Raw genomic sequence first — 16,263 nt, 5'->3', positions numbered from 1 at the left:
CTATCCTAGGACTTGTTGTGTTGTTGCTAAGATAAAACGATATACACGCGCCAAGGATCCATCTGATCCTCTTGGAAATCCAAATAGCAGTTGAAGTGTGACTTATCAAGCCTCCACTCCCCACTGTCTTATGAGGAGTTATCAGTGATCACTGGGCTGTTGGTCCTCTACAGGTGAAGGCCTTTGGTCCCGGCCTTAAAGGGGGTCTGGTGGGTAACCCAGCAGAGTTCACCATCGACACCAAGGGGGCTGGTACAGGCGGTCTGGGCTTGACGGTCGAGGGTCCCACCGAGGCCAAGATCGAGTGTTCCGACAACGGGGACGGCACCTGCTCGGTCTCCTACCTCCCCACCGAGCCTGGAGAGTACCTGGTCAACATCCTGTTCGAGGAGGTCCCCATCCCCGGCTCGCCCTTCCACGCCGACGTCCAGATGCCCTTCGACCCCACCAAGGTGGTGGCGTCGGGCTCCGGGCTGAAGCGGGCCAAGGTGGGCGAGACCAGCGTGGTGAACGTGGACTGCTCCAGGGCCGGTCCGGGCAAGCTCACCCTGGAGGCAGCGGGCGACTCCGGCCCCGGAAGCAAGGCCAAGACGGAGGTGGTGGACAACAAAGACGGCACCTACACGGTCACCTATGTGCCCCTGACGGCCGGCATGTACACCCTGCTGCTGAAGTACGGGGGCAAGGCTGTGCCAGGGTTCCCTGCCAAGGTGATGGTCGACCCTGCGGTGGACACCTCCAGGGTCAAGGTGTTTGGACCCGGAGTGGAGGGACAAGGTAGACATCTTTTTCTATAAAACCACTCTTCTCTTAGCCGGCTGCTAGTTAACTTAATAAATCCCAATTTGTGTTACTGCTGAACACAGAGGCCTCAGTATTTAGTTGTCACTCATTCACTACTTTATTTCCACCCGAGAGAGCTCTGTTTATTTTCTGCTCCCATGACATCACACACCATCTCGGAGTGTATATTTGCAGAGTGTATAGAAAAGGAAAGTGCAACAAACAAATCTGGTTTCGGTTCAGAGGAGTTTCGTTTGAAAGTGCCTCTCTGTGCTCGACTGTCTTTCAGCGGTGGAATTCTTAAGCGGTGACCTCAGTACCGTGGTCATGGACCAGTTATGTCAGAAAGGCTTTAGTTTACACCTAGTTGACTTCAAGAGAAGAGCGAGGGATGGCAGTTATATTGTGATAAGGAGCTGTGGATGTTGTGAGGGTTGACCCTGTAAAGAATTTTACGTTTTTTTTATTTATTTTTTTAAAGGGAAAAGTACAGATGGGCAGGAAATAAAATGAGTGTTATGTCTTGGAATTTGAACCAATGTAGCTCTATCGTGGGCTAAAAATGTTAGCGATTACTACACGCCAGCCATGGCCTCACTCGCTCCTGGTTTGTCTCCTGTTGTCCCCCTTCAGCCGTGTTCCGGGAAGCCACCACTGACTTCACCGTGGACGCCCGTTCGCTGACCAAGACGGGAGGCGACCACGTGAAGACGCGGGTCAAGAGCCCGTCAGGCTCCCTGGTCGACTGTCAGGTGAAAGACCAGGGCGACGGGACCTACGGCGTGGAGTACACACCCTTCGAAAATGGTAAACACCGAGCTAGCCAGGAGGGATCCAACCCTGCTCCACCACTCTCTCTAAACAACGACCATTTCCCTGAGAGGATATCGTGGTCCGATTTGGAAAAAAGGTGCTTACACTTGAGGTTTATACATCCTACGCATGTGTGTTCGTTCGCTAGGTCCCCACAGTGTTGAGGTCCTGTATGATGATGCCCCTGTGCCCAAGAGCCCCTTCAAGGTGTCCGCCACAGAGGGCTGCGACCCGGCCCGCGTGCTGGCCAAAGGCCCCGGGCTGCAGGGGGCCCTCACGGAGAAGCCCAACAACTTCTCCATCGTCACCAGGTGAGTCATATGTAATGACAGAAGTCTCGTTCTCTTCTGGTGCTTTGAGGCACTGGTTCAAATGAGATCCTCCTGCTTCGTCAACCAGGTTCTGGTGGGACCAAAAAAAACATGTTAGAAATGCGTGTCTGTTTTTGCTGTCTTCAGAGGGGCTGGCATCGGTGGTCTGGGCATCACTGTGGAGGGGCCCTCCGAGTCCAAGATGTCTTGCAAGGACAACAAGGACGGCAGCTGCAGTGTGGAGTACGTGCCCTACGTCCCTGGGCTGTACGACGTCAACATCACCTACGGAGGAGAGCACATCCCTGGTGAGACCCCCGGTGACCACCTCCCCCTTCCCCTACCAGTTACCTCACCATCCCCCTACCAGTTACCTCACCATCCCCCTACCAGTTACCTCACCATCCCCCTACCAGTTACCACACTGTCCATCTACTCCTCTCTAACACCCCATTGCACAACACCGTATGTCTCTTTTTCAATCCAACACTGCATAACTCCGCCTCTGAACTCCCAGAACTAGAAACATGTTTGTTGTCTCCCTGTTGCAAGGTTTTATTATCCGAAGTAGATAAAGGACTTCAAGGATGTTTTAGTGATTTGCTTCCTCATTAGGTCTGGTTTATATACCTGCATCTCCGGAGAGATTTAGTTGTTTTAATAGCAGGAATAAACTGAAGTATGCCCTTGCTGTTTTTAATGGACGCTCTCTGGAGGGGCCTGAGCTTGTAACCCATCCCCAGCCTTTCATTGACAGCTGTTGTTGTTGCTGTTGTTGTTTAAGCAATGTGTATGCATGTGATGCAGAGAGCCTAGACCTCCAAATGTCCAATGGGACCAATCCCTTCTCCATAGATGGAACTTTGCTGTGCATTCTTGCTATCTGTCGTTCACTGTGTTCCCAAGACCACACATTTCGCTGTGCGTATAAAGTTGCACTAGCCATCCTAAATCACATGCGTGGGACAAGATAGACTCATATATCAGACACGGTAGACAGACACATACCCGAGCTAGACGATGAACAGTTGTTCTCCGTCAACCACGGGACCTTGGTTAACACAGTGTAATGTCTGACCAAGTAAATTCCTGTCTGCTCTCATCCTCACCTGAAACCTGTTTTGTGTCACCCCCCCTCCTTTTTGTCCTGCCTTCTCCTTCTGTCACCTTTCCACGACCCTCCCTTCAACCTGTGACGTCACGCTGTACAATGTCTTCCTCTACCTCCAGGCAGTCCGTTCAAGGTGCCAGTGAAGGATGTGGTGGATGCCAGCAAGGTGAAGCTCTCCGGGCAGGGTGTGGGGTCAGGGGTCAGGGCCAAGATCCCCCAGTCCTTCACCGTGGACTGCAGCAAGGCTGGGGTGGCCCCCCTCTCTGTCGCCGTCATGGCGCCGAAAGGTGAGATCCGTCAAGGTGGACAAAGACTCGCCACGTCATTGATCAGTTCTGGGTTTTAGAAGCACTGATCAGACGGAACTCTCTCTCACGCTCACTCTCAAATAACTCTTGAATCAAATACTGCATCATAACATGGGTTGGTCTTTGTCAACATGTGTCTGTGTGTGTGTGTCAGGTTTGGCAGAGCCAGTGCAGGTGACAGACAATGGAGACGGGACCCACACCGTGGCCTACACTCCCTCCTTGGAGGGACCCTACTCTGCCGTGGTCAAGTATGCTGACGAGGAGATCCCTCGCAGGTACAAACACACACACACACACACACACACACCCCCACGTCATCTTCGAGTTTTACACCCACACAATAAAATCGTTTTTCTCTCAAAACATTCTCAAACAAAACATGGTTGTTGTTCTTGCAGCCCCTTCAAGTTCCGCGTGCTGCCCACCCACGATGCCAGCAAGGTGCGTGCCAGTGGGCCCGGTCTGACCACAGGGGTGCCCGCCAGCCTGCCTGTGGAGTTCACCATCGACGCCAAGGATGCGGGAGAGGGCCAACTGGCAGTGCTAATCACTGTGAGCTAACTTCCCAAACACACACACACACATTTCAAGTGCAAATGTGGAGATAGTTTGAGAAGCCCAGAGCTGTCCCAAAGGCTGTGGTTATCACAGATTGATGGGTAGGTGCTGTATGTACAGAATGGAGGGTAAGGGCAAAGCAGCTCTATACTGTACATTCTCCAGCTCATACTCACATGTCTGGTAATGTTCGTAACCCCCTGGTCAGTGTCTGTTCTGCCAAAAGAAGGTCCTCTGAGAGGCCCTAGGAGAGCTCTAGCAGGGAGATGGATGACCCCCTGTCTGGCTGTAGCTGGGCCGAGGGATGGGAGAGCTCGGTTCAGCTGGGGACTCGTCTCCCTCTCGCTCTGTCTCTGTCTCTCCCCTAGCTGAGCACGCCAACTGTTAAACATTAGGCTGTTAGTTGAGCAAACTGTTTATTATCCATTCCGAAGCTGTGTCATTCGAGCGGATTGTTGTGTTTACGTATTTTGATGCATCAATTCATAGATTTTTTGGGGTACAGAAACGTACTTGGGCCTTCTTGGGTGTTTAAAGATATTGGGTGTCTCATCACTAGGACCAGGACGGCAAGGCCAAGAAGACCAGTATCCAGGACAACGGCGACGGGACCTACAAGGTGTCTTACGTGCCAGACAAGGTCGGCCGCTACACCATCGTCATCAAGTACGGAGGGGACGAGATCCCCACGTCGCCGTACCGGGTCCGCGCTACCACCAGCGGAGACGCCAGCAAGTGCACCGTCACCGGTGAGAAACAGGCAGAGGGGTGGAGCCCACATCCCACCTCTAACACAGGATGGAGGGGCTCCGAGTCCATAGAAGGATCCGGAAGGGCTGGATGATTTGGCTGAATTGAGGAAGTTACCCTGAGCATGACATACGAGTTAACCACCTGCTGACCTTTGACCTCTTCCCCAGGCCCTGGCATCGGCCCCACCGTCGCCATCGGTCAGGAGGTGGGCTTCGTGGTCAACACCAAAGGCGCCGGGAAAGGGAAGGTGCAGTGTGTGGTGGTGACCCCTGACGGGAGCGAGGTGGAGGCGGAGGTGATGGAGAACGAGGACGGGACCTTTGACATCTTCTACACTGCGCCCACCCCCGGGAACTACGTCATCTACGTCCGCTTTGGAGGAGAGAACATCCCCAAGAGCCCCTTCAGAGTCATGGTGAGGAACCACACTCATTCCAAAACAATGTGTTTCTATATTATCTAAAACATGTATATCTATTCTTAACTTAATGTGTCTATCGACTGAAGTTTTTGTATGCAGTCCTTCAATTTGTATGCCGTCCGTCCGTGTGTGTGTGTGTCCGTGTGTGTGTCTTTTGTGATACGTTTGAGTGCTGGGTGTGTGTGTGTGTGTTTGATCAAAATTGACCTCCGTTGTTGCTCCTTAGGCTACTGATGAGGTTCCCATGATGCAACAGCAGACAGCCCAACAGCAGCAGGGAGCTCCTGTAGCTGGCTTCCAACTTCCCTGGGTACAGACACACACACAGACATACCCCATGATACACAAACACACAATACTTCAGGGAGACCTCACCTACATACAGAACACACACAGGCCTAATCAGTCAATTCCGTGATCACCATAATTCTGACCTCAGCTCTCCTACCTCAGAAACTCCTGTGTCTGATTTCACTTTCAGGGAAATGGCTGCCCTCTATCAACTCTCCTTGACTTCCTATAATCTCTTTTTGCTTGACCCTCCTGTTGGATGATCCCTCACACCACCCAGCACCGATCCATTGCTGCTGTAATCTGTCGAAACCAAAAGTTGTGAAAGTGCTTCCAGATATCTCTATTTTAACCAGTCATTCCAAAACCTCCCACATCATCCTGTGTTGTCTGTTCAAACATCACCAACCATCAGTGTCCCTCCGATGCCCTCTGCTCATCTGTCCAAAGAGATAGACAGAGCTATCTATCTCCACCACATGGCCTGACAGTGTGAAAAGAAAACAGGGGGAAAGTGTGGGTCATCCTTTAGGTATTTTGGGAAAATGAGCTGTCCAAAAGGAAAACAAGTCCTGTCTAATCCCTCTGATGCAGGACAGGGTGCCACCATGCACCACGTGACTTGCCAAACCCCAGGCCCTTCTAGAAGGCTGGCACTATGCCAGCCTCATTACGGGCAGGACAATGCCCTGTAGAAGAGGAGAGGCCCGTTTCCTGGGTTCCCAGCAGAGGGGTGGGGTGGGGGGGTGGGGTGGGGGAGGAGGAGAATAGAAGGGGGGCGGAGAGACAGACATGCCCAGACTGATACAGGAGATGGAAGAAAAAGCGAGGTTGTTTATGTTGTGGTGGAGGGGGACTTTGAGTTCACACTGGTTTACGGTAACTGGCTGTGGGGTGGTAGGGAGGGTATTATGTTGAACTTGGAGAGACCAGCGTGAGAGAGGGCGACCGCCAGTGCATGTGTGGTAGATCAGGACATCACTGTAGGCTTTTCTGCCTCCCTCAGAACACCGTTCATCCTCCTTCCTCCCTCTCTTTCCCACCTCTCCCGTCACACGGACGTTGGCGTTGCTGGGGGGGGGGCTCTGTGGGGTGTCTTGGTTCCTCCTCCTCTCCCCTCCAGGGCTGCCCTCCCCCGCCTCCTCCAGGTGTTCTGAGCTGGGACGACCTGCCTCACTGCCTCCTCCGTCCTCACCTCCTCCTCCAGAGCACCCCTTTCATCACTCTGCCATGGCTGCGTCATTCAACTGCCCGATCACACACCACCTCCACCCCCCTCTCCCCTCCCTCTTCCTCCTCCGCCTACCAACACAGTGCGGTCGGCGGTTGCACCATGCGAAGCGGCTCGCCGACATGGTTGCGTGTTCTGACGCTCCGTGTTTTTACAGCCAGACTGTGGTCGGCTCAGAGACCCGGGTGTTTGCCACATTTAACCCTCTGTCCCCCACCCTCCCCCTCCAGGTGACGACAGACGGCTACACCCCCGTTAACAGCATGAACGGGACCGGCTTCAGGCCCTTCGACATGGTCATCCCCTTCGCCTTCAGGACGGGGGAGATCACAGGTGAGATCCCCCCCCCCCCCCCCCCAAAAAAATAAATAAATAAACACCACAAGCCTAAGAATCCGTTGAATGAGTCGAGTTGAAGATGCGTCATGGATCCAATGAAGTTCTCTGGAATTCCGCGCACCACCCTTTCGGGTGAAGGAAGGCTGAGGTGTTCTGGGGAAAAATGTTTTTTTTTTAGACCATACCAAATCACGTTAGACTGACAAGAATAAGAACGACAGACGGGGTGTGTAAGCAGGTGTGTGTGTGTGTTCCAGGCGAGGTGCACATGCCGTCAGGGAAGACGGCCCAGCCTGAGATCATAGACAACAAGGACGGCACGGTGACCGTCAAGTACGCGCCCACCGAGGGAGGCCTCCACGAGATGCACATCAAGTACAACGGCACACACATCCCAGGTCAGCCCTTCACGCACACGCACCCTCACCTGTGCAGACACACACACACACATCCTCACCTGTGCAGACACACACACACACACACACATCCTCACCTGTGCAGACACACAGTCTGGATTCCTCCCTGTGTTGGAAGTTCTTCTCCTGTCTTTACATCTCCGTCCTATTCCTTTTTTCTCTGCTTTCTCTTCTCGGTCCTTCCTCCCTCCTTTCCTCCCCTCGGGCCTGTCCTTATTCCCCTCTTTCTTATTTGTAACCAGTCTGTTTTCCCCTTCTCTCCCTATTTGCCCCAAGCTTCTCCCCCCCCCCCCCCCCCCCCCTCCAAGTCCACAGGTGTTCTCAATGCTCGGAGTGTGTTTGTGTGCAAGTCACGCACAGCTCTCTGCTCTGTTCAGACTGATGAATTTCCTGTCAGCATATTTGTGCATTGAAGTCATACACAGGACATAACATGGGGATGTGGGTGGAGATGTGTGTGAGCGTGTGTGCGCAAATGCGAGAGTTGAAAAGATGAGACAGTTCAAGAGATGTCTTTTAAGTACCCAAACACAGAAAATGTTTTTTGATTTATGACAAGTGGTGGGAGAAACCTCCATGACATCAGATGGAGAGTGTGTGTGTGTGTGTTTGAGAGAGAGAAGGCGAGCGAGAGCAAATCTGCACGTGTGGGTGCGCGTACATGTTTGCATTTGGTTATGTCTGTGTGCATGCCGCGGCCCTCATGTCAATGCTTGTCGGGGGGGGGCAGGGGGGCAGGACTTGGCGGCGTACCCCCGACGACTCAGTTTACCATCAGATAATCCTATCTGGTGATGTAATCGTTTCCGTCTGATCTCGTAGCGTGATCAGACGGGGGGGGGGGGGGGGGTCTCCTAAATCATCTTCTGAGCCCCACGGAAAGACAAGCGAGACCCACCATACCTTTGATCCCTGTTGCTCCCAGCAACAGTCTTGTGCCCGTTGCCCTGTCATTTCCCTTGGTATGAGTACAGATCCAGATGTCATTATGGGATATCCTGCCTCACGGTCCTCAGTAAAGATGAATGAGCTGCCCATTGTCTATTGTTTGATATTATTACGAAGCTTCAGTCTGGCTAAGTGTTTTGTGCATTGCCATGGGTACAGTGCCATTTAGAACCTCAGACCCACTGGTCCTAGTTAAACCTAACAAGCATCCAATTTACTTTAGAGTGCAAATTGTAAGTGTGTTCACGAAGGGGTAACCCTGTCATGTACAACATCCATATACACGGCGGTAGTACATGGCTGCATTTTTCCACTGTGTCTGTCTGTGGATCAACAATCTCTCATCCCAACCACAGAACCCCTGGGGAGGACGAGGAAAACATGTCGACCTCATCTCTAACGGGTTTTGGTTAGTTTAGTTTTTTTTGCCGTGCATGAAATAGTTTTGTTCTGACGGACCTTTTTCTGGTTTGGTCCACGCAGAGAGTCCCCTCCAGTTTTACGTCAACAACACCAACAGCCCCAACGTGACTGCGTCCGGCCCCGGGCTCATCTACGGCCTGGCCAACAAGACCGCCACCTTCACCATCTACACTGAGGACGCCGCAGAGGGTACGGGATCAGGACCAGATCGTTACCATGACGATGGATCCATATCCATCTTCCTTCATGTCTAGATGCCCAAACACTGCTACTCTCTCTGACATACAGTACAGTACATATGAAAGGGATGGATACATTTGAAATATTGGCGTGTGTGTGTAGGTGGTTTGGACCTGGCCATCGAGGGCCCCTCCAAGGCAGAGATCAGCTGTGTGGACAACAAGGACGGCACATGCACGGTCACCTACCTGCCCACTCTGCCCGGCGACTACAACATCCTGGTCCGCTACAACGACAAGCACATCGCCGGCAGCCCCTTCACCGCCAGGATCACTGGTAAGACCTGGCATGCTCCCATGTATGCCATGACAGCATCATGCACTGATGACTAGAACACCCGACGCACAGAAACTCCTCATAGCTCACAACAGAGGTTGTCGTAGCCTAGAATGTCCTAGGGCGGGAGGGGGGGATGTACACCTAGAAAACGCCCCCTGATTACAGGTAGGAAGAAACCCAGGAGAAGTCGTCTACAATCGTATAACCACGACCATATTTCTAACCTTTGACCCCCCTCCCTCCCCGCCGCCGCCCCATCTGTTCCTTGCAGAAGACAACAAGCGCAGGTCTCAGGTGAAGCTGGGCTCGGCGGCAGACTTCTCCCTGGACATCAACGAGACGGACCTCAGCCTGCTGACGGCCAGCATCAAGGCCCCCTCCGGGAGAGACGAGCCCTGCCTGCTCAAGAGGATGCCCAACAACCACATTGGTGAGAACCACCACACGGGACACGCTCCACCCGCAGGCTGCGGAGACGCGGCAACCGTGGAGGGTTGCCGGGTTGTGTTTACTGGATGGTTCCAGTATGAAGGAGAGCAGGGATGGAGGTAGAGGGATAAGAGGCATGGGGGGGATGGGACAGGAAGAGGAGGAGGGGGGGTGGAGCGTCAGAAACATACCTCAGCCCTCCAGCCTGTCTGTTTCTGCAGCAGTAGATCCACTTATCTGCTCGTACCACAGATGCCGCTGTCAAGAAGATGAATAAGACTATTGCCTTTGTCTGTCAGGTATGTCGAAGAAGAATGTCGCCTCACTGTCTCTCCCGTTTTGCCTCTCTCCCTCAGGTATTTCCTTCATACCGAGGGAGGTTGGGGAGCATCTGGTCAGCATCAAGAAGAATGGCCGCCACGTGGCCAACAGCCCCATCACCATCATGGTGGTGCAGTCTGAGATCGGCGACGCGGGGAGGGTAAAGGCGTACGGCCAGGGCCTGGTCGAGGGACACACGTTTGAGATGTCCGACTTCGTGGTGGACACCAGGGAAGCAGGTGAGACCGTTGCGCTCGTACCGCAGCTCTGACTCTGACCCTCTGCCAAGAACCTCCCTCATTCTGTTTATAAATGAGCCCACTGCTCTGCCCTGTGAATCAAGACTCAAACCCTCAACTGTATCTCACCAAGCTTTTCTAAAATAGTCTCGCCACTCTTATTGTCTCCATGTGCCTCAGGAAGGTAGACTAGCTACAGGGGCTAGTTATATCTGACCTCCATCGTTGCTGTAGAACATTCTAGATCTTGTCGATGTCTGCCTCCTTACAGGATGAGGCTGTGGAACATCCTGATTTTAGAAATCCATTAGTGTTTTGGTGGCCAGGGTTACTTGGTGAAGGGCAGGACACACTGGGCCCAGTATGATAGACGTGGAGGGGGGCAAGGCCTTGTAGGGTGTGAGAGAGCGTGTTTAGTCATCAGTCTCTGCTGGGACTGGCAACATGCCTGTCCCATTAGCTGTCTGTCTAAACTCTCTGGGGCGCTCCGGTTCCAGTAATTGGACCTACGTAAGTGCGAAACTAAGACTTTTTTCTGGGGGGGGGCCCCAAACATTTTTTTCTTTTTTTTCTTTTCACATATTTGTTTCTGCGTAATTAGGTAGGATGGCCTCCGCCCAAGATTTTAAGGAGTGGCTCAATGGTGGCCACAGAGGGACAGAAATAATCGTAAAAGTTAGTGCCATGAGAGTGCCTGTTTGTTTTTGGAAACATGCTTGATTGCAAAAATGTTCTAGTTTAACAAGCTGTTCTCCTAATCCTAATCTTTTCATTAAATCTATTATGGGACAGATTACAGGGTATTAGCACAATTAGCCTGTTTTCTCCATTTCTTCATAGTACACCATACCCTGGCATGCCTGAAGTTTTGTCACCATTATTTTTTGTATCCATCTTATTACAATCCCTCCTAAAATACACTTGACACCTCCCACCCCCCTGCACACAGCTACAGCAGGCTCCTGAAGGCGTGTGTGTGTTGTGTGAGCGTCCCTGTGTCTCTAAGGCCTGTGAGTGTGTGTGTGTGTCTCCAGGGTACGGAGGTCTGGCTCTGTCCGTCGAGGGCCCCAGCAAGGTGGACATCCAGACGGAGGACCTGGAGGACGGCACCTGCGGGGTGTCCTACTGCCCTTCGGAGCCCGGCTCCTACATGGTCTCCATCCGCTTCGCCGAGGAACACGTGCCAGGTGAGCCCTCAGGGAAGGATCCACATTGTAGAACGGCAACATGCAACTAGGCGCACTAGACATTTTTCGGTTAGATTAATTCCACATCAAACGGTCTGGAAGGACGCCCCCCCCCCCCCCCCCTTTCCTCATGCTGGTCTCGTGTGTCCGTCCCTCTCTCCAGGAAGCCCGTTCACGGTGAAGGTGACGGGGGAGGGGCGTATCCGTGAGAGCATCACACGCCGCCAAAAGGCAGCGTCCGTGGCCACCGTGGGGAGCGTCTGCGACCTCAACCTCAAGATCCCAGGTAGGGGAACCACTCCATCTCATCCCCCCTCATCCCTCAACCCTGCCCAGCAGAACAACATGGCCTGACCCAGTAGAACCACAGGCGTGCTGTGGGCCTAACCCAGTAGAACCACAGGCGTGCTGTGGGCCTAACCCAGTAGTACCACAGACAGGCGTACTGTGGGCCTAACCCAGTAGAACCACAGACAGGCGTACTGTGGGCCTAACCCAGTAGAACCACAGGCGCACTGTGGGCCTAACCCCAGCTGCAAAGTCAAGTCCCCGGATCTGCTTTCGACAGGGATTGCAGATGAGTAGTGCAGTGGTCCAGTCCTTCAGTCTGGTCCTGAGAGTGTGAAAGGACTTCTGGCTGACAGTGATGATCCATGTGTGTTCCAAGGTGCTCCAAGGCCTCGTCTCAGATCGGTGTCTGTGTTAGACTCACCTTTTTAGTGCTGGGATGGACCTCTGGTTATATGAAGCTGTTATACAGGAGACATCTGCTACCGTGTGTGTGTGTGTCAAATAAAACCAAGTCAATGGTGTGAAAGATGTAACCTGAACCTGAGCAGTCATGGCCAGATCCCCTCTCCCCCTCTCCATCTGTGAGGCTAGCTAGCCTTGGACAGACTTGATTTACCCATAAACACATGCCTCGAAAAGGCACCCAGAGGCATCCTGTAGCCGTAAAACAACTTCCTCTTCTTCTTTACTGGCCATAAAGAGCAGAGACTGGACATGACTGCATCCACCTGCGCTGTCGTCAGGTCAGTAAAGATGTGGAGAGGACACAGGGAAAGGTGTACATTTAGTGTGGTGAGGCACAGTTCAGGAATGCAGAGCCTATAGAGCTGGTTGCCATTGTTGGGGAACTGAAGTGTGTTGGAGCGCAGGGTGGGGTGCTGAATTCTACAGACACTCTCAGTTCTCGGAAACCGGAAGACGAATGCCTCGCTCTCAATACCTGCCTTTGTCTAGCTAGAGTCTCTCTCCCCTCTGGCCTCTCCCTGGCCTGGCTCCAATAGTGGAGGCTTGTCACACATTACCTGGTAGATATCCTGTTCAGGTCCTGCCGCTAGGGTGTGAACAGAGCTGCAGAATTGAAGGTTCTATTGTAGGTGAAAGGCAGGAGAGAGAAGGTGATGTATTCTCTCCACGACAGGATTTTTTTTTTTGTAGTGTTACAATGTGTCTGCACTGTTTCAACACCGTGCTCGTCTTACCACTGGTTAGCCTAGGACATGAATTGATATTTTTTTTGTTGCCCTGATCCAATGAAAACCATATGTGGACAGTAATACAAGGCCCCTGCCTCCATGTACCGAGGCTCAGAACAGATGAAACGTGATGTGGCCAGAAGACGTGTGCAGTCGCCTCCCTGTAGAGGAGATGAGCAGCTGCACACTCGACACTCTCCTCAGGGCCAAGGCTGCACCTCCGGACTCTTCTCCTCTCTATTCTACCACTTTCTTCCCCCCCAGGCACTGGGCTTTTACACTGTGTCTCCTGTCTGCCAAAGATGTGCTTCCTGTGTCTCTCTTTAACTTCTCTGGGAGCTTGTCCTGCGTTCACTTTTTCCTCACTTTATTTCCCTCCTGTCGTTTCCTCTCTGTGTCTTTGTCCTCCATCCTTTTCCCTCCATCCTTTTCTTTCCCTGTTTCCTCCTTCCTGCCCCCCCCCCTCCTCGCAGTGACCTGGTTCCTCTTGGCCCTGTCGCGGGAAGTTCTGTCTCGGGGGGCCCACCGGGCCCGCTGCTCACTGTGGTTGAGGGGCCGCGGGGGCCCCGTGTTCTCGGGGGTGTCGGGCCTGGTGCTGGGCAGAGCCCAGGGCGTGTGGGTCGGGGCCGAGCCCCTGGCGGCGCCCTCGAGGCTGGAGGGTGCGTTGTAACCCCGCTGGGCATGTGGAAGACGAGGTTGGCAGAACCGTGCTTCATCATCTTCTGAGTGTTGTGCGTGTGGAGGAGGATTAAATGGAACATCTGGATGGACCTGCTTTGATGTGCCGATTCATGCATTCATGCCCGTGCTCTTCCCCCCCCCCTCCCTCTCCCCGAGTCTCCTGCATCTCTGCTTTCACTCACTGGCCTCTTCCTCCAGGCTCTGTGTTCACCCTCCTCCTCTCCTCCCCGCAGAGATCGACATCCATGATGTCACAGCCCAGGTCACCAGCCCCTCCGGAACCACAGAGAAGGCGGAAATGGTCGCGTCGGGCAACAACACCTACTGCGTGCGTTTCGTGCCCCACGAGATGGGTGTGCACACGGTCAGCGTCAAGTACCGGGGCCAGCACATCCCCGGGAGCCCCTTCCAGTTCACCGTGGGGCCACTGGGTGAGGGAGGGCCCCAGAAAGTACGTGCTGGAGGCCCCGGGCTGGAGAAGGCCGAGGCTGGAGCTCCAGGTACTGAGCATTTACTGAGTAAACACAAACACACTCACACACACACACACACTCGCACAACAACACTAAGCGTTTTATCCCACAGCTGAGTTCAGTATCTGGACACGAGAGGCCGGGGCCGGAGGTTTGTCCATCGCCGTGGAGGGCCCCAGCCGGGCGGAGATCTCCTTCGAGGACAGGAAGGACGGCTCGTGCGGCGTGGCCTACGTGGCCCAAGAACCTGGTAGGGAAGCCGCCGCCACAAGCGTGCATGGACGAGGGGGATGAAGGAAGTCCTCCACTTGCCTGAATGACCCTCCCTGACGGGTCTCTGTACGCTCTCATCCCAGTCATCAGTGTCTCTCTCTTAGCTCCCAGCATTCTCTCTGTCGGCCCCTCAGGTGACTACGAGGTGTCCATCAAGTTCAACGAGCAGCACATCCCAGAGAGCCCCTACCTGGTGCCTGTGTGCGCGCCCGTGGACGACGCCCGCCGCCTCACTGTTACCAGTCTTCAGGTGAGGCACGAGGAAACACCTCTACACCTGGGCGTGTCCGCAGCTAGCAAACCCCCCACAGAGGCCTGCTCAGGCCTTGACCCTCGAACTCGCTCCTCTCACAGCCTGCCCTGCTTTTTGGTGGAAGAAGGGATGTTTTGGCCCTTTTTCAGTATCTGGTTTGGTGTCTCAGAATCAAAGAAAGACCATTCCTGGTCTACATAGCCAACTTATTATTAAAAACGCCTTCCAATTCGTCTCATAGTTTCAAGATAAGATCTTATCAAGGCCCAGGAAACAAACATATTTGTATGATTTAGCTCATTTCCTGTCTCTCATTTCTTGGGTAAGCCCCTCCATCACCTCTTAAGCTGCCATCAGATACAGCAGTAATGAGCTGATGGTTTTCAGGTGTCCTCAGTATTTGAGAGCTCTGTTAAAGGAGGCCTCCAGGACAGCTCGCTCCATGATTGACCCAGGGTGTTCCGTTCAGCTTAACTCCCCTCTAAGACTCTCTGTGGTGAGATATAACTGAACATGAAATGTCTCCCGCCCCGAGAAGCAGTCAGTCATGGGAGCTTTTGGATACAATTTACTCTTGGCTTGGTTCATTTATGTAAAGTCAGTATAAAGCCACAGTTGACTCCATGTTTTTGGCAGGAAATCGAGAATATAAGCGTTAGGCCAGACATAAAATATGGACGACAGGAGATGTGGTTTTGTGTTAAGCTTGTAGTCCGCCCACATAAAAGCAATTGACATAAATGTCGTTAATGTAGCAACAATGTAATCATAATTAGAAAATGTTCCTGTGCACTGAGGCATCAAACATTTTGTTTTTGGTAAATACCACTTTAACCCTGGACTCTTGGCTTTGCATAGCTGCGGACATCCATGATACCTGTGTGCAGAAGATGGTGTTTCTCTTGTGTTTCATTTAAAGGCTCCTTAACAGGCTCCCAAGCCTCTCACAGAGGAGCTGGCTAAAGCAGAGAGAGGCCGACTCCAGCCCGGCCCTCACAACTCCTAACCCCACCTCCCAGTCCTCTGTCTGGGTGTCACGAGTCTAGCTGGTCCCTGTGGTGTAGTGGTGCTCCAAGTAGTGTACCCTCTAGTCCCTGTCCTCTATAGACCTGTAGACCCTACCTGTAGCCCTGCTCCTAGCTGTGCTGTGCTGCAAGAGGGCTCCGGTCAACCTCTCTCTGCTTTAACCTCTCGTGAGCTCAGGTAAAAGTACCTTCTGTGTTTCCTCAGGTGGAATCTTTCCAGCGCATAGCTGTGTGTTAATTATAGAACTACCACTCTGATTGGAATCTGGTGTAATGATGATTTTAAGGTGTAGTGTTTTGCTAAGTCAGTTGTGATCCAGTCTACGGTGTATTGCCCTGGAACAACCCTTCACCCTGTGGTGCCGGGCAGCCAGGGAGGGCGACTTTGCTGATCTTGTCGACTGTCTTGCCACTCTACCAGGAGTCAGGGCTCAAGGCCAACCAGCCGGCGTCGTTCGCGGTGCGTCTGAACGGGGCAAAGGGCAGCATTGACGCCAAGGTGCACAGCCCCTCGGGGGCGCTGGAGGAGTGCGCCGTGTCCGAGCTGGAGCAAGGTGAGGCCTTCGGGGGAAGACGCACCGATCGCATCCTTCCCCGGGGTGTTTTGAACCATGTGAAGATGGGGGGGGGGGGGCGGCCGTCTTCTGCCTCCCCCCCCCCCTTTTCTCTT

The 16,263-nt window shown here is 53.2% G+C and overlaps 1 protein-coding gene across 1 annotated transcript in view; it reads left to right on the top strand.

Annotated features, from left to right (window-relative positions):
* flnbl (filamin B, like) overlaps positions 1 to 16,263 on the top strand; it is a 51,142-nt gene that overhangs the window by 31,343 nt on the left and 3,536 nt on the right. Inside the window, exons 21-42 of the mRNA XM_062460608.1 lie at positions 174 to 777; positions 1,417 to 1,590; positions 1,745 to 1,907; positions 2,055 to 2,215; positions 3,138 to 3,305; positions 3,481 to 3,604; positions 3,728 to 3,881; positions 4,447 to 4,636; positions 4,808 to 5,055; positions 5,288 to 5,371; positions 6,814 to 6,916; positions 7,180 to 7,320; positions 8,770 to 8,898; positions 9,052 to 9,225; positions 9,500 to 9,658; positions 10,014 to 10,217; positions 11,252 to 11,404; positions 11,568 to 11,690; positions 13,803 to 14,069; positions 14,155 to 14,292; positions 14,450 to 14,565; positions 16,015 to 16,147. Coding sequence (XP_062316592.1) covers positions 174 to 777; positions 1,417 to 1,590; positions 1,745 to 1,907; positions 2,055 to 2,215; positions 3,138 to 3,305; positions 3,481 to 3,604; positions 3,728 to 3,881; positions 4,447 to 4,636; positions 4,808 to 5,055; positions 5,288 to 5,371; positions 6,814 to 6,916; positions 7,180 to 7,320; positions 8,770 to 8,898; positions 9,052 to 9,225; positions 9,500 to 9,658; positions 10,014 to 10,217; positions 11,252 to 11,404; positions 11,568 to 11,690; positions 13,803 to 14,069; positions 14,155 to 14,292; positions 14,450 to 14,565; positions 16,015 to 16,147 — 3,910 coding nt within the window. The remainder of the gene's footprint in view (positions 1 to 173; positions 778 to 1,416; positions 1,591 to 1,744; positions 1,908 to 2,054; positions 2,216 to 3,137; positions 3,306 to 3,480; positions 3,605 to 3,727; positions 3,882 to 4,446; positions 4,637 to 4,807; positions 5,056 to 5,287; positions 5,372 to 6,813; positions 6,917 to 7,179; positions 7,321 to 8,769; positions 8,899 to 9,051; positions 9,226 to 9,499; positions 9,659 to 10,013; positions 10,218 to 11,251; positions 11,405 to 11,567; positions 11,691 to 13,802; positions 14,070 to 14,154; positions 14,293 to 14,449; positions 14,566 to 16,014; positions 16,148 to 16,263) is intronic.

Source organism: Osmerus eperlanus, chromosome 1 (assembly GCF_963692335.1).
Source record: "Osmerus eperlanus chromosome 1, fOsmEpe2.1, whole genome shotgun sequence".
Taxonomy (NCBI): domain Eukaryota; kingdom Metazoa; phylum Chordata; class Actinopteri; order Osmeriformes; family Osmeridae; genus Osmerus; species Osmerus eperlanus.
This window is presented reverse-complemented; position numbering and strand designations above follow the sequence as displayed.